The 23,193-nt window shown below is 47.9% G+C and overlaps 1 protein-coding gene across 2 annotated transcripts in view; it reads right to left on the bottom strand.

Moving 5' to 3' along the window:
• The window catches only part of Map3k4 (mitogen-activated protein kinase kinase kinase 4), a 96,753-nt gene that overhangs the window by 33,794 nt on the left and 39,766 nt on the right, over window positions 1-23,193 (bottom strand). For both annotated transcript variants that reach the window (XM_075950811.1, XM_075950803.1), the window contains exons 3-6: window positions 17,042-18,405; window positions 9,190-9,432; window positions 6,679-6,825; window positions 1,055-1,212 (exon numbers count right to left, since the gene is read on the bottom strand). In XM_075950811.1, coding sequence (XP_075806926.1) covers window positions 1,055-1,212; window positions 6,679-6,825; window positions 9,190-9,432; window positions 17,042-18,405 — 1,912 coding nt within the window. The remainder of the gene's footprint in view (window positions 1-1,054; window positions 1,213-6,678; window positions 6,826-9,189; window positions 9,433-17,041; window positions 18,406-23,193) is intronic.

Here is a 23,193-nt window from a genome sequence, read left to right as displayed (position 1 = left end):
CACACCTGAGCTAGTGCACGCACCTCACAGGGAGGGATGCACACCTGAGCCAGTGCACGCACCTCACAGGAAGGGGTGCACACCTGAGCCAGCACGCGTGCCTCACAGGAAGGGGTGCACACCTGAGCCAGCACACGCACCTCACAGGGAGGGGTGCACACCTGAGCCAGCGCACGCACCTCACAGGGAGGGATGCACACCTGAGCCAGCGCACGCACCTCACAGGGAGGGATGCACACCTGAGCCAGCGCACGCACCTCACAGGGAGGGGTGCACACCTGAGCCAGCACGCGAGCCTCACAGGGAGGGGTGCACACCTGAGCCAGCGCACGCACCTCACAGGGAGGGATGCACACCTGCGCCAGCGCACGCACCTCACAGGAAGGGGCAAGAGAAGTAAAAGGAGGAAGCGGAGGCATGGGGCAGCAGGACGTGGGCAGCGGGTCTACAGAGCACATGGCCTCATCCTGCATCAGGGTGTCAGAACGCAGGGCACCCGCCAGAGGATACAGAGGGCCCGAACATGAGATGTTCATTTCCCAGAATAAGCAGACAAGCATCCTGAGTCCCACTCCTATTCCTCCACCATATGTAAGGAGTTTATAAAGAGACACAATTCGATTACATTTCCAAACCACTCTCAATGAAAACTAAAGACTTGGGTTCTGGGTGCCCCCACCAAGTTCAAACACACTGGTCTGTTCTCCCCTTCCAGGATTCAAAGTCTCCATCCTTTTATTAACAACAAGATGAGCAAGAGGCCAACTGAAGGCATCTCAGACTCAAGACCCACATTGTGGGCGGGTCACTGTGTTGCTGCCCCGTGCCTGCTGTGGATCCATGCACTCTGCCCTCGGCAGCCCAGGTGCTAGCAGTGCCCTCCCCACCAAGATAACAAAACTGTCTCCAAACACCGTGAATGCCCCAAGAGGCAAAGCCACCCAGGTGAGAACCTGTGCACACAAACAGGGCCGTGCACCTTCACATAACTGACACTTGCACACGTACAGGAGAAGGGGGAGAAAGGAAGGTGCTCCGAGCACAAGGTTCCTACCAGAAAAGCTTTCCGGCCTGCGCTTCTCCTCCTCGGATGTAATGAGTGATTTCTTTGGTGAAATTCCATTCCTCTTCTAACAGATTTTTTAAGCTATGGGAAGCCTGGGGTAACTGCTGTAGCATTTGGATCCAGCTTCTCATGTAATCAAAATACACCTTAAAACAAATATAAAACGACATGTTTCAGAGAATCCAGGAACTTATAACTTGGCCTATTAATACACAATATCAATTGGAATGGTAAGACAGAGGAGGGACCATAGAAAGCATGCATGGCATTCTGGGAACAAGACTGCATGTACCACAGCCATCTGGTGTCCACATGAGGACTCTTCTTCAACCGCTTGAGTCTTCAGCAACAACAGTCACAACCTTTCAGACTCCTGCAAAGTGACTTAAATAGCACAGCATGCAGGGGGCACAGTGACGTGGGAAATGCACTTAAAAACTTTTATCATGAACGTGGACATGGTGCCTTTGAGAGATTAATGTGTGTTTGGTTACTTGATTCAGTTGGAGAGTTACTAGCAGAGGTCTCACCAAAACTTCTTGATGCCCAAATGTGTGACATGAATTTTCTGAGGGTCATAACATTCAATTATGATACAGTCAAAATGTCAGGTGTCAGTCCAAATCAGGAGCAGAAGGAGAGAGAGCACGAGCAAGGAACTCAGGACCGCGAGGGGCGCACCCACACACTGAGACAATGGGGATGTTCTATCGGGAACTCACCAAGGCCAGCTGGCCTGGGTCTGAAAAAGCATGGGATAAAACCGGACTAGCTGAACATAGAGGACAATGAGGAATACTGAGAACTCAAGAACAATCGCAGTGGGTTTTGATCCTACTGCACGTACTGGCTTTGTGGGAGCCTAGGCAGTTTGGATGCTCACCTTACTAGACCTGGATGGAGATGGGTGGTCCTTGGACTTCCCACAGGGCAGGGAACCCTGATTGCTCTTTGGGCTGACGAGGGAGGGGGACTTGATTGGGGGGGGGAATGGGAGGCGGTGGCGGGGAGGAGGCAGAAATCTTTAATAAATAAATAAACAAAACAAAAAAAATGTCAGGTATCTGAGGCTTAGACTATACCCACAAGTGCCAGAACCACTCTATTAGTCCTGAATTCCCACCTTGATTTCTCTGTTGGTGTGTGGTGGTCAGTGTGAACCATCACCGTGACAGGATGGGCCTCTGGAATGCCTGATCCTGAAGTGGAGGATGACCTTGTCTGTGTTAACCGAGGTAGGATGACCAGGACACTACGGGAGGTACCATTCCCTAGCTGGGGTCCTGACTGTGTAATGGAGAGAGCTGAGCGGCTGCGTGCATGCGTTCATTGCTCTCTGCTGCCTCACTGTGAATTTGATGTAATCAGTTGCTTCAAGACCCTGCCATGCCACCTTGGCATCCCAGCCATGAGGACTGTACCTTTGGCCTGTGAGCCACAAAGAGCCCTTTCTCTCTTAAGTTGCTTTTGCCAATAGAATTTTCTTCCCCAGCAAGAAAAGAAGCTAAGGCAGTGTTCCACTAATGAGCAGTTTCCTCTGAACAGGCCCTGGAAGGAAGTCGGCTAAGAAACACGCCACCGGGGCATTTTCTGATCTAACGGATGAGCAGACCAAGGAGAAGATATCTGACCAGAACTGTGAAGACACAACCCCACCTACCCACATTCAACGCGATTATTCCCATGAAAAAACAAAGCCAGCCCTGCTGCCCGCCTGCCAAGGCTCCCCACGCGTCACTCCCCAAGGTGACCTCTCTTCCCTCCTCTCTCCGTTTTCTCCATTTTCGTCTTTTCTTGAGACAGTTTTTGCTATGTAGCCCAGGCTAGATGTCTCGTGTTCCTCCTGCCTTCGCCTCTAGCTGAGGTCATGAGCATACACACCACACCTGAATGACATTCTGAAGTTTATAGGACTCTTGAGTCCCATTGCGGGTGCTCCTTGCTTGTTCAGTTGGGTTTTTTTTTTTTTGTTGTTGTTGTTCTTTTAAACCAGGCTACATCTTAAGAGCTCATTATAATTTTCCTCTGAGATCCTGAAACACCCCTCAGACAGCACTCTGCAAGACTATTTCCAGGCAATTTTTTTTGTTATCTTTGAATGCTCTGGGTCCTGTACTCTCTAGCCTATGGCCCAGGACCCTGTGGGCTCAGATTCACTCTGATTGGAGCTGTACACAAGAACCCGGCATTCATAATCCCATACTATCTTACCCGGCTGTGACACGCCTCTACAGGCCAGGCCCAAGCTGCCCTCTCACTTCTAGAGCCATCCTGGCAAGCTGGCTGCATCCTCTCAGCAGGCTCAGGGAGCAACTGTCTGCTGTGTGCTCAGGGTCAGCAAAGAGTTGTGTCCTCTTGTCTCCACTGTTCTTTAAAACAATCACGCTGCCATGTCCTTGGTCATAAAAGCAAAATTAAAGCCATGCACACAGCGGGGGCTTCATTCTGCCTCTAAGATTTGTGTCACCACCTCCACCATGAGGCCCTTTATACTGTCACCTACTTAATTCAGACTTAAGAGTGTCTTCGGGATAGTGCAAAATCCCTCCCCGCACACAGCAGCAGGAACAGTGTGTGTGTGTGTGGGGGGGGTGAGGTCAGTGTAAGAACCCTCCCCCCCCACAGCAGCAGCAGAAAAGTGGGGAAGGGTGAGGTCAGTGTAAGAACCCCCCCCCCACAGGCAGCAGCAGGAACAGGAGAGGAATGAGGTCAGTGTAAGAGCCCTCCCCACACACAGGCAGCAGCAGGAACAGTGTGTGTGTGTGGGGGGGGAGGTGAGGTCAGTGTAAGAGCCCCCCCCCCCACAGGCAGCAGCAGGAACAGGAGAGGAATGAGGTCAGTGTAAGAACCCTCCCTGCACACAGCAGCAGCAGGACAGGAGAGGAATGAGGTCAGTGTAAGAGCCCTCCCTGCACACAGCAGCAGCAGGAAGAGTGTGTGTGGGGGGGTGAGGTCAGTGTAAGAGCCCCCCCCACAGGCAGCAGCAGGAGCAGGAGAGGAATGAGGTCAGTGTAAGAGCCCTCCCTGCACACAGCAGCAGCAGGACAGGGGAGGGAGTTGAAGGATGAGAATTAGCAAAATTGAAGGTGCTATGACGTCACCCCACCATGCTCAGAGTCCTGAGTTCGGACCCTAGAACCACACAAAATTGGACACGGTCTCAAATGCCCATAACCTTAGTACTTGTGTCAATTTCTTAATTAGAGAAACTGAAAAGGGAGAGGTGGGGCAGTGAGGTAGCTCAGCACTGACCACAATGGAACTAACTTTGGCAAGTTGTGCTCTGACATCAACAGCATCAGTTCAGGTGCTGCCTCCAGCCCTCACCAAGACACAGCACTGGAGCTGGAGGTGGGTGCTTGCCCTGTTTCTTATTAAGTAGATGCTACAACGGCCAGTGTTGCCCTGAGTCTGACTTTCTACACGGTGACCAGTCAGTTCCCGATCCTCCAGGGCAGCCAAGCTGCAGGGGGCAGGCTGGTTGAGAAGTAGTCTACAGAAAAGGCTTTGGCCTGTGAGGATCTTCAGTGCAGCCCCACTAGACACCTCTCTCTCTCTCTCTCTCTCTCTCTCTCTCTCTCTCTCTCTCTCTCTCTCTCTCACACACACACACACACACACACACACGCACACACCATCGGCCCACGGTAGGCAGCATCACAGCTATGTCTACAGTGCAGCCTGAATAAGAAGACAAATTAGCAGCTGTTTTGTCACAGAGGTGGAGAACAAACTCTAAAACTGTTTCCTCCTTTTCATGGAATTTTGTTTCTTTCCTCTGTGCTGTGTTTCAAGAGGAGGGTCTGTGGCGAAAATGATCTGAGTACTGCCAAGACCCAATCTATCTGCTCACCTCCACAGACATGCTGATGCTGGGCCCCCTCAGTCCTCAAGGCAGCTCCTTGGACCATCCTTCCAGCACACAATAGGACATTGGCATCTACAAGATGCTACAGTCTGATTCACAGCAGCCATGGGCAGCAAAGCCAAATGAAACGCTGTACTTCCCTACAACTGTTGCAAGGTTCTCATCTCAGCTTGGGCACAGACACCCCGAGGGCAGGAAAGGGGAGTGTGGCTTATAACCCCATGTCCCCACCATTTCAGGGTAAAAGGCACTAAATGTGCCTCTGGAAGCCATCAAAGAGCTTTTGAGAAGCAAAGAACACTGTGTCTTTCCAAACTCATTGAGTTAACAACTTGGAGAGGAGACCTACTTGTACACTGCTTCCCACCACAGCGTCTCAGTGGCTACACCTTCCTACAGGAGAGATCTACGGCATTTCACACACTCCAGCCTTTTCTGTGCTCTCTCCAAACAATTTCTCCTAGGACACTAGCTACTGTAAGCCCCTCTGCCCACCTCCTACCTTTTCTCCTGAGGCTGAGTGGCCACTCAGTGTATTGAACCCCCACCCTGTGCAGATAACTCCAAAGCTACACGGCAGTCCGGTCAATATGGCATGGGCAAAATGGACTGAGCACAATCTCCCAAATGGCTCTTTTGGCTTTAAAGCTCTTCCTATCTATACACGATCTCTACCACACAACATGGGACACAAGGGAATTACAAGTTACAGCCCCAATTCATGATGCTTTGGCCTGCCAGGCTGTTTAAATGTTATGATCTAGTCACATCTAACTGCAACTGTTGAGAGTTCAAAGATGGTAAGGATAGGTGTAGGCTCAAAGGCTCAACTGTAAATGCAGAAAGTACAACCTGAAAGTAAGTCTAAGTGGGCGAGGAGGAGATCAATTCTGGCCGGAAAGAACAGCACGAACAGCCCTGAGATTAGAAACACAGAACGAGTGTGGTGGTTTGAAAAATAATAGTCCCGGAAGGGAGTGGCACTATTAGGAGGTGTGGCCTTGTCGGAGGAAGTGTGCCACCGTGAGGAGGGCTTTGAGGTCTCTTTTGCTCAAGCTTCCCTCAGTGTGACTGTAGGTCAACTTCCTGTTGCCTGCACCATGTCTGCCTACACACCACGATGCCCCCAGTCATGATGATGGACTGAACCTCTGAAACGGTAAGCCACCCCTATTAATGCTTTCCTTACAAGAGTCACTGTGGTCACGGCGTCTCCTCCCAGCAGCAGAGATCTTAACTAAGACAGCAAGGATGAGATGGGCTCTGTGAAGAAACATAGTACAGCCTGCTCCGACTGCTAAGTCCTTAAGTTGGCGGCTTGTGTGGCCTTGCCCCATCTCTGAGATGAAGTGCTCTGTGACACGTCTGTGTTGAGGGGTCCCAGACATGCAGGAACAGAAGCCGTTCTTGGCTGGTCCCCACTAGTGGTGTTCTCCTTTCCTCCAATATTTCCTGAGTCATGCAAGACCCCCAGCACCCATCTCAGGAATTGTAAAATGGACTACTGTTTGGGGATTAGATGGAAGAAGAGCCAGTTTTAATCCTTTTTCTAATATAAGATGAATTATCCTACAATTAAACAATAGACTGGGCTAAGGTTAGTCCAAAATGTCAATCTAAAAATCCTTGAGAACTTTTTAAAATAAGGTTTTTTTTGGGAGGGGGGTGTCATCCACTGCCATACAGACAGAAGCAGGTCAGACTGCCATGCTGAGTGCACACAGCCCGAGAACCCCTCTCTTACCATGAGCATCTTCTGCAGGTCCTCCTCAAAGGCATCCATGTTGCAGTCGGTCTTCTCCAGGCCGTCCAGAACCTCCTGCAGCATGAACTGGTAGTACTGCTTCATCAGTAGCCCCCCCTTCAGGACCTCCTTACACTCTCGCACGAGCTGCAAGAGAGCACACACAAAAGACACCACTGTCACCGGCACACCCTGGCCACATAGACTGCTGGTCCTCACAGATTGCCCCACTAAAGCCCCAGAGGGACCTTGCTCTGAGGAGTCTGAGATAGTCTGACTCCAGAGAAGCTTGTTGTGTGTGACAGTTCAGCCAGCTGTAACCCTTGAGCACACAGTGAAGAATCACATAGCAGCCACTGCTCAGCTAGAATACAGCCTACAGGTGAACTGATAGTGAAAACAAACCTCACGTCATAAGCCACTCTTACCAATGTATACTGTAAGACAAGAGGTAGAGGAGGAAGGAAAGCTCATGGGACAGGAATTTTAACCAAAACCAAGATATAAATAACAAACCACAGAAAACAGTGGCTTCTGAGTAATACAGCACAGCTTACCTTCTGCAGGGTGTGGCTTCACCTACTACTAAAGTGGCAAACCAAGCTACACTGATAACATCAGAACTCAAGGAAAACAGAAAAGGACGGCAAAAGCTGCGATGTGGTAGTGCAGCAGGTGAGGGGTGGAGGAAGAAGACAGAGGTGAGGTGACCTAGAGGGCCTCTTCCATGATCAGGCTGGGAACGACAGTCCCAGGGGCTGAGGACAGACCACTGACATGTCACACCGATGTTCAGAGGCAGCAGCCATGGAAGGAGTTCAGGGCAGTAGCTAGGAAGCAAAGGCTGCAGCTTCCCAGACTCTTTGATGGGCAGTTCACTATTTACTACTACAAGCAATAATCAGGGATGCAAAGGAGACTTACCCACGAGTGCGGGTGTGTACACCTGGGGAGCACTGCAGCCTGTAAAGTCTTGATTGACAGAGTGTGGAGGAAAGTGGGAATACTTATGTGTGTTGCACACACATGTACAACACATACATACAATTCATCTCTTATTGGCATGTATAGGGAGTGTGTGTGCAGGGAAGACAGCTGAATGGAAGACATGCTCTGTGCTCATCTCTTGGATGCCAGGAGAACAGGGACTATTTTTAATTTGTGTTATTTTCTATGCATTTTCAATTTGTCTAAAATAAGAGCTAAGCTGCTTTTAAAGACAAAAGCCCTTAAATTTTTTTTTAATTATTCATGGTGTAAGAACTATAGCTACAAGTCACATCTCCTAAAAGTGTCTATGTCTACTTTTCTGTATTAAATGCCATGTAGGTTTTTACTACTGATCCTTGAATACTTATAACAGAAAATTTCTTTTCTTTTTTTCTCTGAAATATGACATCAGTCCTAGCCCTGCTGGTCACTGAAGTGCTTTCACATAAACTGCTATTTAACACCACAAGAGCCCCATTACTGAGCCAAAATAGACTTCACCCTGGGTTACAGGGTTGTATCTGAAGTGTTGATGAGGAACGGGGATAGGTGTTTGACTAGCAGGGCTCAGCTGCCTACCGCGGTACACAGAACAAGATAAAACTATAGCCAGGTAGACCAGGCAGACAGTAAGGGAAAACGGGACAGTGTAAAGGAAGTGGGGCTACTGTGGAAACAGCTCTGGCTGGAGCGGAGTGGCACAGGAGTGGCAAGTGACACGGGGCCTACTCCCAAATGACCAGACAGACAGACACACATCCTCTGTGGACCTGCTGTGTGAGCGGATTCACCTGTCTTCCTTCAGCTGCATTGTCTTGTGATTCACAGAGCCATGTACCTTCAGGCTCTAGCAGGCGCCTGTGAAGACCTGAAAGGCTTTACTCTGTATGTCATGACAACATGCTAATAGCCAAAGCCTAACAACACTGTTCAGCCCTCGCTCTGTCCAGTAAGACTACGTCCAGTCATTCTGCTGCTGTTCCTGAAAAGAGCCCCACAAAGACCCCCTGAAACAGACAGCTGAGAAGGAAAAAGTGGACTCTACCTCTCAGTCTCCACGGCTACTTAAGCATGCACGAAGTCCACATTATCCCAACATTTTCCTGTCTCCTTACCCCTCCAACACAGTAAAGAAGGAGCCCAAATGGACCTACACTGTCTTCTAGGGATAAACTTCGAAGGCTGGAGATACAGTTCAGCAACATGTCACCTGGCATGTAAGGCTCCAGGTCTCATCTCAAGTATCACCAAAAACAAAAAGTAAGTTTTTTAAAAAGAATGTTGTTGCCAGTTATCAAGACTGACAGTCACAGCACAGCCGGTTTTTACACTTTTCCGAAAGAAGGGAGAGGGAAAGAGACTGAGACAGACTCTTATCTTTGGGGACTAAAGGTAAAGAACATTCTAGATCACCCCCAAAGAGAAGTAAAAGCAAACACTAAGGCATGTCTTTCCACTGTTTGTAGTAACTGGGGGAGGAAATCCTCGGAACAAAATGGGGAGCGGCCGTGGGAAGCACACCTGTTTGATGCTCAGGAGAGAAGGCTCCCCAGCAGGCCGCTGCTCCAGCCGCAGCTTCAGACACTCATGGATCACGTTCAGCAGGACTCGGCAGAGCACCAGGAAGGCGGGTTCAAAGGAGGGCAGGTCCATGGCCTTCAGCTCTTCCCAGGACACAGAGCTGCACTTCTGCTCTGAGGAAGGAGGTGTTCCCGACAACTGCACGTAATCCGAGCCCCACATGGGACCTGGAAAGTCAGAGAACTGCAGCAAAAGTTCAAGACAGATTAAAACTGTGGCAGGACACTGCCTGAAGCTGTGGTTGTAGACTTTGCTACAACCTGTTGACGTATCTACAAGTCTCCAACAGTCCAACATTTACACAAAGCCTCCAAGTCCCAGTGTGTTAGAAATCTAACCTACACTATCGTCAAGGGCGGAACAATGAAGCTTCTTTTAAAAACAAAACCATCGGGACACATTACACACAGTGCTATCTACAATTATGTCTAGACTGAGAAATGAAGGACTTGCTAAACTTATAAGAAAACAAGATTACAAAACTCTTCAGCCGCTGTTTTCATGAAAATAAAAGCCAGAGTTCAGCCAACCTTGCATTCATTGGAGTCACACTTCCTGATGCTGCAGAAGACGGTTTCTTCCCACAGCAGCCCTCAGTTGCCTGTCTCCTCAAGCTGTCTGGAAGTCCTGCCATGTCCTGGGTGTCCTCATCCACTGCTTCAGTTGTCCCCAACCAAATTCTGAGGCTTTTCCCTAGAAAGTGGAAAGCCTGGAACTTTCTCCCACCATTCTTAAGCTTCTGACATCACCTCCTCCACTACCACCGCCACCACCACCTCCACTATCTCCTCCTCCACCTCCATCTATTACCAGTATTAAAAAGCCTTGACCTCTTTTATTTAGTGAGGTCATCAAAGTTTGAAACTCTCAACTTGCAGCATCTCCAGCTGTAGCTTGTTCTGCACCTGTGGTACCACTGGCGTCTGCCCTCCTTGTCACTCAGGGAACTCTGGGCTGTTCTCCACTCACATCCTGACCTTTCATTCGTTCCTCTCACAGGAGCCAAGCTCAAGACACACTCACAGGACTCGCCCGCTGGCACCTGAACTGAAGCCTTAGCCAGAGTCTACGGGACTCGGGGTTTGCTACGGGAGACTCCCTGACCCTTTCCAGGCCTCCTTCCATCTACCAGCCTAAGCCCTGGCCTAGCTCCCACCCTCCTAGATGGCCTCATCTCTCCTCAGTGCTCCCATACAAGATTTCTTTGACCCTCACACACGTGTCCATCATGTTGACCTTGGCCCGGGCTGCTGGCTCCTCTAGAAATTTTCCTGTCTCATCCTAATTCCCAAGATTCACGCCATGATACTTTTCTAAGTAAGCATGCCAACCACACTATCCCTTGAGATCATTTTGACTGCCATCTTAGAAATATCAGAGTTCAATGAGGGTGGGAAAAAAAAAATCAAGGTTCAAAAGTCAGAAAGCCCGGCTTTGGGTCATTTAATTAGCTCTATGGTTCTGGAATCATCGAGGAGTTCCTCAGGCTGTTGCTTTCCTTTAAAATCAGACCTGGGCTAGGAATTACAGCTTAGTATAAAGTATTTGCCTAGCCTTAACACAAAACTCCCCCCTCCCCGCTCCCCCCACCACTGTCCATATTAGACAGATTAAATAGAGCAAACTGCAGGAAGGGAACTTAGAAGACCCATTTGCTATGCCTTCCAACCCTCTGGTTTGGAGCAAATGCAGGCAAAGGCATCTTAAGTCTCATCTATGCTGTTCGTCCCCAGCTACAACTTTCCAGGGTTCAACAGCTGACTTAACAATAAACCCTGGCTGCTGACGAGATGATCCATGTCAATTGCCCTCTTCAAGATGGCTCCCTGTCCCTGCATTCCCCATTTCCAGTGCACAGCATGGCTTGGGCCAGCTGCTCCAGATCCTGGCATCTTAACCCACTGACCTGAGTTAGCCCCAGAAGGCTCTGTTCTCAGGGTTGCCTTGCCCTTCTATATGAAACTCAGTGTACACTAATAGCTGTGAAGGCCATGCCTTCACTTAGTCCGAAAGTCTGATATCCACGCAGACTGACTCTACAGACCTGAAGTTTGGTGTAACGTCCTACACCGTGCTGACTGAAGCGAGCAGGCTCTGTGATACTGCACAGGTCAATCCCTGACAATAAGGATCCAGTCTCCTCCTCAAGAGGAGGCCTGGATGCCCACCTCTGGCAGTTGTCTGTGGCTGCCTCAGGAAGCACATTTCTCACAATCTCCATGTCTTTAAACTCATGCTTAGTTACTCAGCCATATCCAGCCTGAGTTCCCTGGTAGAGCAGCAGTCCAGAGGAAAAGACTGTTTATCTCCAGTTAATTGCAAGGATGCCGAGTCGATGTCTAACCAATAAGTTAATGGCGAATACTCCCACAAGAACCTACCTTGCTTCTGCTCCAGCTCCGCCAACAGCACCATGAAACATCTAACCCCAGACCTCTGCTGTCAGTAAGTACCTGGTCCTCAGATTTGTTACTATGCTATGGAAGGATGCCATCACAAAGTGAAATTTCTATGGAGCCAAGTAGGCAGCAGACAAGGGCACAGTGGGATGTTTGTGGGAGGGGCTGAGGTGAACTCACTCTTATGCTGCTGGTCAGCTCCAGCCAGCAGTTCCTGGGTGGGAATAAGGCCCAGAATCAACAACCCTGGTATTCCAAAGGAAAACCCCAACCCAAAGTTTCAGATGAACTCCTCCCACTTAAATACTAGCCACTAAGTTAAAAGACAGCATTATATGTGTATACGATAGGTATATTATCTTTACAAACATGTGAGACGAAGTGTTAACTCTAGGAGGCAGTATAGTATTGCCAAGAGCAGGCATAGCTTAGCCAGACTTCTGGGTTCATATCCTGGTGCTGCTGCATACAGCATGTGCACCCTTGACCAAGTTACTTGACCTTCCTTCTCCCAGGCGCAGGCTGCTACTGGCTCTCTTCTCCCTGTTGCTATGCTGTTACCATGGGACCCATCTCACTGCCAGGTCTGATTCTGCAGGCTCACAGCTGTCAGACCATGTGGCACAGCCTCCCCCATATAAATCTGTTTTAAAACAGAAAACCTCTAGGCAAATGAGCGATGTGTGCTTCCAGCTGTCACTCAACCAAGGGTCTCGTAACTCTACTTATGAAATCAGACAGGCAATAACTGTAGCAAATAAGTTATCTGTGGCAGCTCCCCAGAAGGTACGTGGCACTAAATGGCAGCAGGAGGATAACCACAGCCTCCTTGGAACTTGGAGTGTGACTCAGAACTGCACTGGGCTAGCCTGGCTACTTGGAGACCACAGATTTGTCCATGATGTCAGTCCTGCATTCCACACCAGAAGATGCTAATTTGCTATCCAGGGCAGGCGGTGCTGTGTGTATTGTTAAAGCCTTTGGGTAAGGTTGATGTGTAGCCAGGCTTGGGAACCAGGCACATTTTCAAGTCAGATAGCTCACGCTCCCCTAACAAGCCACAACACTGTGATATGCAGATTACCTACAAATTTTGTGATTACCTCCTCTCTAGCCCAGTGTCCTCAGGGGTAAACTAGAGAAATGACACCACCTGTCACCTGGTAAGACTGAGTGGCAGCCTCATCCCTGCTGCTGTACCCACTCTAAATATAAAGAAAGGCGGGCTCTTCAGGTTTCCTATGTTACAGGAAGGACTGGCATAGTGTTTAACCGTCAAAGACAAACAGTATTTTATTGGCCATTAAACATATAATTACATGATAATTTCTAATCTAAGAAAGTAATTAAGACAGTAACCAAGCACTTTCTCAGTGTTTGTGGTAATTTAGCAAATGCAGCCAAGTAGTGTTAATATCTCACACACTATACTAAGACACATGGAACCTCACTGTGCAGTGCCAATATCTCACACACTGCACTAAGATACACAGAACCGCACTGTGCAGTGCTAATATCTCACACACTATACTAAGACACATGGAACCTCACTGTGCAGTGCCAATATCTCACACACTGCACTAAGATACACAGAATCTCACTGTGCAGTGTTAATATCTCACACACTATACTAAGACACATGGAACCTCACTGTGCAGTGCCAATATCTCACACACTGCACTAAGATACACAGAACCGCACTGTGCAGTGTTAATATCTCACACACTGCACTAACATACACAGAACCGCACTGTGCAGTGCCAATATCTCACACACTGCACTAACATACACAGAACCGCACTGTGCAGTGTTAATATCTCACACACTGCACTAACATACACAGAACCGCACTGTGCAGTGTTAATATCTCACACACTGCACTAGAATACACAGAATCTCACTGTGCAGTGTTAATATCTCACACACTGTACTAAGATGTGTATACCCTCACTGAGGAGCGTTAGGAAAGTGCCCTCACTGTGAAAGGACAATGGCAAAGGGAAACACTTGAACGCCACATGGTGGCTCCGCATTTAGTCCTCACGGGGTAAAGGAGCGCAGGCACACAAGACAGGTTCTCACCAGAAAAAAACAAAAGTCTAAATACGGGGCAAAGAGTTGGAGGTACACTAGTACCACAGTAAGGGCATCATCCCTGCTACAGGTAGATGGACAAGTAACTACAGGCCCGTGTGCACACGAAAGACATTGCCCAGGCAGCAGAGACAGCACAGCAGCCAGGCCGCAGTCACTGTCCTCAAAGGCAGCGTCTCCAGAAAGGCAGGCACTGGACACTGGAGCACTGCGCTCACACTCAGGGGGCCTGGTCTGCCGTTTGCAAAGTTAGATCCCAGTGAGGAGAGAGGAAGCAGAGGGCCGAGAGTCAAGTAGACTCAGCGGCAAAGGAGCAAGAGACCCAGAAGATAAATGAGGAGACAACAAAGACCTCTCAGGGCAGCTCTAGGTGCTCAGCAGACAGGGAAGACTAGAGCCTCCTCCATTTCCTCCCTCTCACACTACACCGCCCACCCCCGGCAGGCGTTGGGGGGTTCTGGGGCATTATGAGTGGATCATTCGGGTTTAAGTGCATTCATTTCACGTGAGGACCTGAGAGTCTCACAGAACACCCTTTCAGATGGCAAACAGCGCCTTACATGTGAACTCTGGCAGGAGTCCCATCCACTAACTGGAGCGCGCCTGTGGGGTCAGGGTGTGTGCTGGGAGGTCAGTCTGCAGCAGCAGAGAGCAACAATAACAGAGTTCACACAGGTCATTAACAAGGATGCTGCCCAAGTTACTAGAGTAAATGCAAGCAGACTCGGAACATTTCCAGTCTGCAATTCTTTTAAACAATAAATGCAATGAAGCCTTAGAAGAAAAGCATTTTGTAAAGTATGCTTCGAAAGGGTTATTAAATGTTATTTACAAACACTGGTTACGAGTAATTTAATCATAAAGAATAAAGATATAAAGCATACATAAGAAAAACCAAATATCACAAATAAACGTTATTTCTTTATAACTTTTCAATAAAGTCCTTCAATGATATCACCCAGGAACCACAAAGACAGAATGCAATTACAGGCATGCTCTGCCCTATCTGCGGCATGAGCCAATCCAGAGGCTGCCAACACTGCAGCAGGACGCACAGGCTCGCATACCATTGCAAGTACTAGGGCTCAGCCCTCACCACCACAAGAGCATTTCCCCCTGAGCCTCGAATGCCTCCAATGTACCATTATTTGGAAGAGATTAAAGGGAAAATAACATTTTAGAAATAGAGAGAAGTCCGCACTGACTTATACTTAGCTTTGATAGGGAAAAAAACGTAACAATAATCCTAAAAATAAAGGAGTCTGTATTTGACTCATACAGATTTTCCCACAAGCACAAACATGCTCTGTGGGTAGACAGGAAGACATGGTCACGTGCATTTCCCAGAGAGAAGAGCCAGTGGTGAGGAGAGGCAGTCTGGAGACAGGGCCTGGCTCCTGGGCAGCTGCTCACTTACACAGCTGCGGCAGGCAGCCCCACAGGTCGCCCCTTCTGGTTGCTCAGCAGAGCGCTCCTCTTGCTCTCTCTCAGCCTGCTTCCCTCTTTCTCTGGAGCTCCTCTCCCCCCATGCCATCTTGACTCTGGGGGGGTGTGCTCTCTCCTTCCCTCTGCTCCATCCTCCTCCAGGCAGCTGCCATCTTGATTCCGGGGGGGGGGCGGGGGTAGGTGTGTACCCCTTTCCTCTGCTCCGTCTTCCTCCTCCAGGCAGCTGCTATGACTTACAGCTGGACTACCCTGGGGTTCTTCTTTGAAACTTTAATGAAATTGTCCTCAAGCCTTGAAAACAACAGGGGCTCTTTCCCTGAACTACTTAGCAACATGACTAAGACAAAATAAATTCAGGATGAGAATGTGCACACACATATAAGCACCTGTATGCACGGCACACACATGCACGCACACCTCCACTTACAGGCACTGTGTCCCTGAAGTGGGGATGAATACAAATTCTTACTTTCACACCAAGTTAACGGTGACACCAGTGTGGTTGGCCTCGCTGCAGGACTCCAGCTGCACCTGTGACTGCCTACCTGACACTGCACAACCCCAGCGGCCACAGCGGGAGCTTCCTACTTCAGCTGTCTGAAGGCAGCTCTCATTACAGTCTTTGACAATCGTATTCTCAAAACTAACACTTTGTAATAAAAAAAAAAAACCCTGCCTTGTCACATGTGTCTTGATAAATTCCCAAAGTACAGAACTCACCATGTGAGATTGGAAAAAAAATCCTGATTTTACAGCCACAGCTTTGCTTTGTGGAATCTGCACGATGAAATCTTGTTATAACGTCTCCCGTGTGAAAAGGGAGAACCCTCCATTTGCTGCCCTGAGAATGCAGGCACGGAGCTTGCAGACCCTGGGTTCTCTTCAGGTGTCCTCTGCCTTATGGAAATGCCTTCTGTCATTTCTGACTCTAAATCAAGCAGGCTTATACAATAAATCGAATCTTGGACTCTCTGTATCAGTGCCCCACAATACACCCCTTCCTAATTTTACCACCCTGAACAGTAAGGAATTTCTAAAATGTCAAGCTTTCAAACTCAAATTATAATCTATTCCTCTGGCGGACATGATGAAATATGCACTTAGCGCCAATCCCTCTGCCTGCACTGGGAGAGCGAGTCTTGACAGATAGTCGAGACTCTCCCCTTCTAGACAGTCTTACATTGCTTTCTAACCTTGCACCATTTGAAAATCCAGTAACCAAAACTGGGCTTTGCTACGCAGGAGGGTGGTAAGCTATTTCCATTTCTGGTTTGGAGTTCTCTGGTGTTTTGTTTTTGTTGTTTTGCCATGCTAGAGACCAAGACTAAACCCAGGGCTTAGCACTCAGCTATATCCCAACCCAGAACGAGCTTTTTCAAAGAATCCAAAGAGCTAGAGATTCAGCTCGGTGGTGGAGCACCTGCCTGCCATGTACAAGGCCCCGCAGGACCAGGACAAGTGTACAAGCGAGAGAATGAAGGGCTGATCAGTGGCTCTGGAGGCCATGACATTTTGAAATGCCTGTGTATGACGTCGACTTTATTACTGACTTAGATGCAGCTTGTGGTCGCCCAGGACCACCTCCTCATTTTACACCTCACTCCTCGCTCTCCATGCTATGTACATGGTTGTGTCTTCCATCCGCATAATCACCTTCACTCTGTTCACTAAACTTGGGTGAGCTTTTAACAGCTCCTCTTATCATAGTACTTTATGGTAATAATTATATATGCAACTTATACCTGCCATTTACGCTTTGCCATGCTAAGACTATGAAAGTCCACATGATCAACACTGCACAGGAAGTGGGGTTAAAGCTGTGGTATCTTGGCATCGCAGCCACCGAAACCTACCTCCACTGGATGGTCACTCCTTAGCAGAGCTACTCGAGCCCTCTGTAGGGAGCCATGCATGAGCTTGTGAAGTCGTAAAATCAACTTTCTTAGCCCCATCTGCTTCAGCGCTTTGTCCACAAACGGTCTATAAATAGAAGTCAAAGAATGCCTGCTGACGCTGGCCTCAGAACCACAGTCTGCTGCTCCCCAGCAGACAGAATCCTCCTCAGACTCGAGTCTCTCAAGCCTCCTGGAGGTGCAGTCCTGTGAGTGGGCGTCCAGAAAATTGTCTGTGGACGGCCTGAACTCTGGAGCCCGCGGGTTGGGAGCCCGGTCTTCGTCGCTCTCCTCTGCCCCACTCTCCAGCTCTTTCAGCTCTCCCTCTGTGTCCTCACCCTCGTCATCCAGCTCGTGGCCTTTGGATGGCCGAGGGGAAGGGATTTCAAACACTGGCCAGCCAATGTCTGATAAGTTCTTGATTCCCAGAACAGTCCCCATAATCCTCAGCTTCTGATTTAAGTCTTTCGTGATGTTCAGCCACAGACAGAGCGCCTGCACCCTGTCCTCAAAGTCTTTCGCCGCATAGCGTTCATAGTCCTTCTGCAGAGCCTGCAAGGATGGATAAAGTGCTTCAATGTACTCTAGCAGCTCCATTATCCGCTTCACCTGCTCGAATGAGACCCTCTGGCGCTGGAGGTGCTCGTGGTATGTTGAACAGCCCAGACTGTTTGCCGTGTGAGGGGTTCTGCACTGCCCTTCTAGAGATGTGCCATTGAAACCAGCTCCATTTCTAGAGAAGGCAATGCTCCCATAGTTAACTTTGAATGTGAGGATTTCATTGATAATATCTGGGATGGCTTGGCGAGCCGTGTATAAAAAGAGGTCCTGGTCATTGATGCTGCGACCTGCGTGCCAGGCCTGGAGCTCTAACCATATCAGTTCATTTGATCGGTTGAACCAGAAAGCAGCCGTGTTTTCCTGTCCCCTCTGCTCCCTGTCTTTCTTTTTCGAGACTGAGGTAAGCTTTAGCAAAAGGCGCAGTGTTTCAAAGAACTTGAGGCGGTCTGCCGGGCAGTCACTCCGGGATGTCTGCCGTGCAGTTCTGGCTATAGGCATGGGCATAGAGACCGGCAGCTTGGCGTTGCTGCAGCCGAGGCTGAGGTAAGGCTTATTGAGATCCACATCTGGAATCGATTTTTTTGGCAAAGACCCAGCTACTGAGTCCAGCATGAAGGAGCACTGTGCGTTCTTCTTATGGTCTCGCTCTGTGGTCCTCAGAGTCGCTCGGATCTTCTTCTCCTGCTTGTAGCTGTACTCTTCCACAGTCTCCACTCCTTTCCCTGCATCTTTATGAGGAGACTGAGTTGGTGTGTTCATTTTTTCTAAAGAAAAGAACAAAATTCAACAGTATGAAGCTCTAAAACATGAAGCTAGTCGCTGTTTTAAACCAGACTGATCCTCACCTGCATGTCCACGCAGGCTATTCCTGTGAGCAAAACAGGCTCAGAAGCTGAAACTCCAAAGTCATGAAAACAAGACACGTGGTCATTTTTTAATGATTATACTCATTTTCCTTACTATATACTTGTATTCTTTTATACTCACAACCACCAAACAGTCAAATTCGACATTACAAAATGTACTGAACCCCTCAATTTGATGTAAGCACCTCCAACTTTAAGAAGGAGAAATGGCATGGGAAGTGTCATAGACTGAGATCCAGAGAACAGCCAATGCCTGCCTATGTCTTAACAAAACTTGCCCATTTAGAAGCAAATTGTTAAAAAATCTCCTGGGTCTCTCTTCTTTCTGGCAGAATGAGGTGACATGACATCAGACGTGAGGTACTGGGCTGAGAAGACGCTCAGTGGGTAAAGTCCTTGCCACTCAAGCAGACTGGATCCCTAATGCCCACAGTCAAGTGGGCATGATGGTCAACTGTGAGCCCAGTGATGCCAGATGGTGGCAGGAGGACCTGCATCCTGCTGGCCAGTTAGTTAATGCTCTGAGCATGGGAGCTCCAGGTTCGGCACGAGACCCTGCCACAGTAAAAAAACTAGAGACCCCAGTGCTGCCCTGTGCCCTCTGCACGCACTGACACACACCCGAACACATAAATGTGCTCACACACGAGCAAGCACTCATGCACACCCAGACATATGCAAAGAAACCAGGAATGCTTAAAGCACCTCAAGATTAGTTTCATAAAGAGCAGAAAGACAACCAATAAACAAAACCTGAGCGCTGACCTCATCTCTGGCTTCCTTCTCTGTCACAGCGAATGCCCTGAACGTGAACAGAACTGAAGACACACAGACCAACCGATCATGATTCATTTACTCTGCCATATTAGCATAGGAAGTCATTCCAAATCAGTAAAAAAGAAAGGAAGCCTCACATAATTCCTCCAAACCAATGCAAAGGATCTACTGATTTGATATTAACTTCAGAGGAAACACACACATCTGCCTTTTTGCTTATTTTACCACCACTAGCCAGCCATGCCTCAGCCCCTCATCCTAGAGCGTTCTGAACACAGCGGCCTTTGGGCCCACTCCTCTGAAAGCTCTCACCTAACTAGATGAATGCTGATGTTTCCAAAGCTCTGCTCTTGAAACTGACTCTCCTGGTCTGTCTAATACTGATGCTATAATCCATCAAAAGTGATTTTTTTATATCATTTATTTGTTCTGTGTGTGAGAGCACATGCATACGTGCTGGAGAACACACATGTGCCGCAGTGTGCATAGTGACATCAGAGGGAAACCACGGGAGCAGGTTCTCTCCTTCCCCCATGTGGGTCCCACGCAGCTCAGGCCCGTCTTCAAGGGTGATAAGGTTGAGGCCTTGCTAACAGTCTGTCTACAGAGGTCTACTACATTTCAGCATAAAACTATTCTATTTATTGATTTATTTGTTACATGCATGGCTGATAGCCTGCAGTCTACCTGTGCACCACACGTGTGCCCTGTGCCCACGGAGCCCAGGAAGCTTTGGATTCCCCAGAAATGGACTACAGATGACTATGAGCTACCACATCTTGGCTGGGAATGGAAAGAGAGGCCAGTGCTCCAGAGTGCTGAGCCGTCTCTCCAGTCCCCACTACTTTTTAAATTAGTGCCATCTTAAGACTGATGGAAATGTTATTTATAAAGTTATTTACTCTACCTGCATAACAATTTGTTATGCAATCCACCCAAATAAATGTCTTCTCAACCCTCCTCTCTGCAGCCACCAGCTGTTGACAGAGGTTTCTGCCCCACCCAGTCACACTTCCCAACCTTCATTCAAACACAAGACCGGTGTCTAAATCATCTTGCCTCCTGGTTGTTTTCTCTAGGTTCTTCATTTAAAAAGTGTGCACACATATGCACATCCATGCACACACACTTTATAAAACTAATGTGGCATGCATTACTGGTAATAGTCACAGAATGTGTGTCATTTATAATTTGAGAAGTAACACAATGGTGAAAAGGTGTACTTTTATTTGCTCATGTTCCACAATGCAAACATTATGTCCTGATCTCTAATGTATCTACCAAAAGGCAAACCATGAGAACAGGAGACGAACCTACTTTATGTGGTTACTTACTTCAGCAATTAGGCCTATGGCAGGGCTAGGGCTGACATGATCCTACTCTACAGTGTAGACATAATCTCATTTTAGCAGACCTGAAAAGCTAGTGTTTGTAGGTCGTACTGTACACACACAATCTAGCTGAGCTCAGTACTCAATATGTGGTATGTGTTTTTACACAACTGTGTGGAATGTGCATTTACAGAGAGCAGTGGCTTAACACTCGGATCTACAGTGTGTGACGTGACAGAAAACAAATAGGTAATGGGGCAAGATGGGACAGACAACTGGTTCTTCCCCAGTTGTCTGAAAAGACAAGTTGATTTTTAAATGTGTGTGTGTGTGTGTGTATTAGAAACTCACATATTACAGTGAAATTCAAACAGAAAGCAAACTTAGCCAAGACAGGGGTTAGCTCATCAGTCTGCACACTCTGCTCTTCAAATGATGTATTTATTGTTGATGGTGTAAACAGACATACTCTCTAAAAGCCGATGGTCAGACAGGCCCCCCACATCACAGGGAATCCAGCAGCTCAGAGAGACCTGGGAACACCCAGGCTCTAGACACAGAAGCCACCCTCGAAGCTGCAAGTTTGTACATTGACAACCCAGGGAGCCTTTAGAACCACCCAGGGCTCACTGCTAACACACAGGGTTGTTTGCTCAGTTTTCTGTTGATACTAAATCTTCTGAAATCAACAAAACTCCAGCATAGACAGAGCCTCTGAACATGGATATCTAAGAGCTATGAGGCTGATGCACACCTTTAGTTCCAGCACTCAGGAGGCAGAGGCAGGCAGAGTTCTGTGAGTTCAAGGCCAGCTTGGTCTATTTAGGGAGTTTCAATTCAGCCAGGGCTGTATGGTGAGACTCTGCCTCCAAAAAGTACATAAATAAATAAGTAATCATACTTTGGATAATGGCAATGTTGACTGTACTTTAACAGTTAAGATTTTGATAAGGTTTGAACAATGATCAGCCAAGTGTATGTTACTTCTTAAGAAAAAGACAGTCAAACCACTTTATCCTTAAATTTGTTTCCTTTACAACCAACAGAAGATGATTCATTTCATAGTTTAAGTAAATTAAATAGGAATTTACAGATGAGGCAGCAACCACAGTGTCACAGGCAGCATGTCCCCACAGTTGGAATCACACTAACACCCTCACTGTGAGCTTTCTAAGTCAGTGTTTTGAAAAACTCCCATACATGGCTGGAGCTGGGAGTGGTCTGTCCCAGGTCAACATCAAGAGAGACTGTAGCTACAGCAATGGGTACGAGTTAGCCGCCTACCCAACACCTTTATACATGGGACGAGCCATTCTGAGAAGAGAAATTTCTCAGGTGTGTGACAAACTCTAGGTCGGTACTTCATTTTTAAAAAGATTTATTATTCTTCTATTTATATATTATACATGTGTATGCCGCATGTGTGCAGGTGCTTGAAGAGTCCAGAAGAGGGTATCACATCTCCAGAACTGGAGTTAAAGACAGCTTGTTTAATGTGGTGCTGGGAACTGAACTCCCATCTTCCAGAAGAACCACAAGCATCTGAACCACTGAGCCATCTCTGCAGCCCAGGCCAGTGCTTCTTAACCTTTTGTGAATGACAAGCTGCATTGGAGAATCTGAAGGAAACTTACAGACTGTTACCAATAAGAGGCCCATTCACTCTCTAGGGCTCCGGAGTCACCATGACAGTGACACAGAGACCAGGATGTAGGCAACTTGGCCCTTGCTCCTGGCATTTTGCTCAAAGTTGCGCTTCCTCAAACACCCTGCTTAACACTGCTGGTGTGCACACTTTCGTGTGCTTAGATACACACTATGTCTACACATGGTATTTATACTTGACCTCCTTTTCTAATAAATTTTACACTACCTTTATATATTTAACTACAACCATCATTTCCCCTTAGGAACACATATTTTTAAAAACAAGAAAACTTAAACAGCTAAAGAAGGCTAGCAGAAACCCAAAACATTAATAATACAGAAAATACAAACAAACAAGGCTTGCATACACTGTAAGAGTAAAACAAGAAAATAGACCTACTGAGGAATGACCTACCAACTTTAAACACACACTTTCCAATACAGCAGATCTATCACTAATAACTCCACACGTGTACAAAGACACAGATGAGATGTTTCTCCAACAGGAGTGCTTGTATGAAAATATGAGAGAAAGTCCATAAAGAAAATGGTTCCAGAGAAAGCATGAGTTTAAATGTGCTGGCAGGCTTCACCCACAAACGGCATGCTCTAACAACTAAGTTCTAAAGCCCGGTGACAGTGCAGCTTTACAAAGCAGAGCACCTGCAAGGAAGCAGAGCTCACCCACTGGGATGCAGAGCTTGCCCGCTAGGATGCAGAGTTCACTAGGATGCAGAGCTCGCTCGCTAGGATGCTGGCTGCGCCCCTAGGATGCTGAGCTCTTCCCAGTACCAGTGTCTCACCTGTGATGTCACTGCTTGAGTTTACCATTCCAACACATCACTAATAGAAATCCACAGGAAATCAGCACTATTGTGATTCCACCACATAATTTCAGTAAGAACCAACATATGCACCAGAGTGCTACAGA

Source organism: Microtus pennsylvanicus, chromosome 1 (genome assembly GCF_037038515.1).
Source record: "Microtus pennsylvanicus isolate mMicPen1 chromosome 1, mMicPen1.hap1, whole genome shotgun sequence".
Classification (NCBI taxonomy): Eukaryota; Metazoa; Chordata; class Mammalia; order Rodentia; family Cricetidae; genus Microtus; species Microtus pennsylvanicus.
This window is presented reverse-complemented; position numbering and strand designations above follow the sequence as displayed.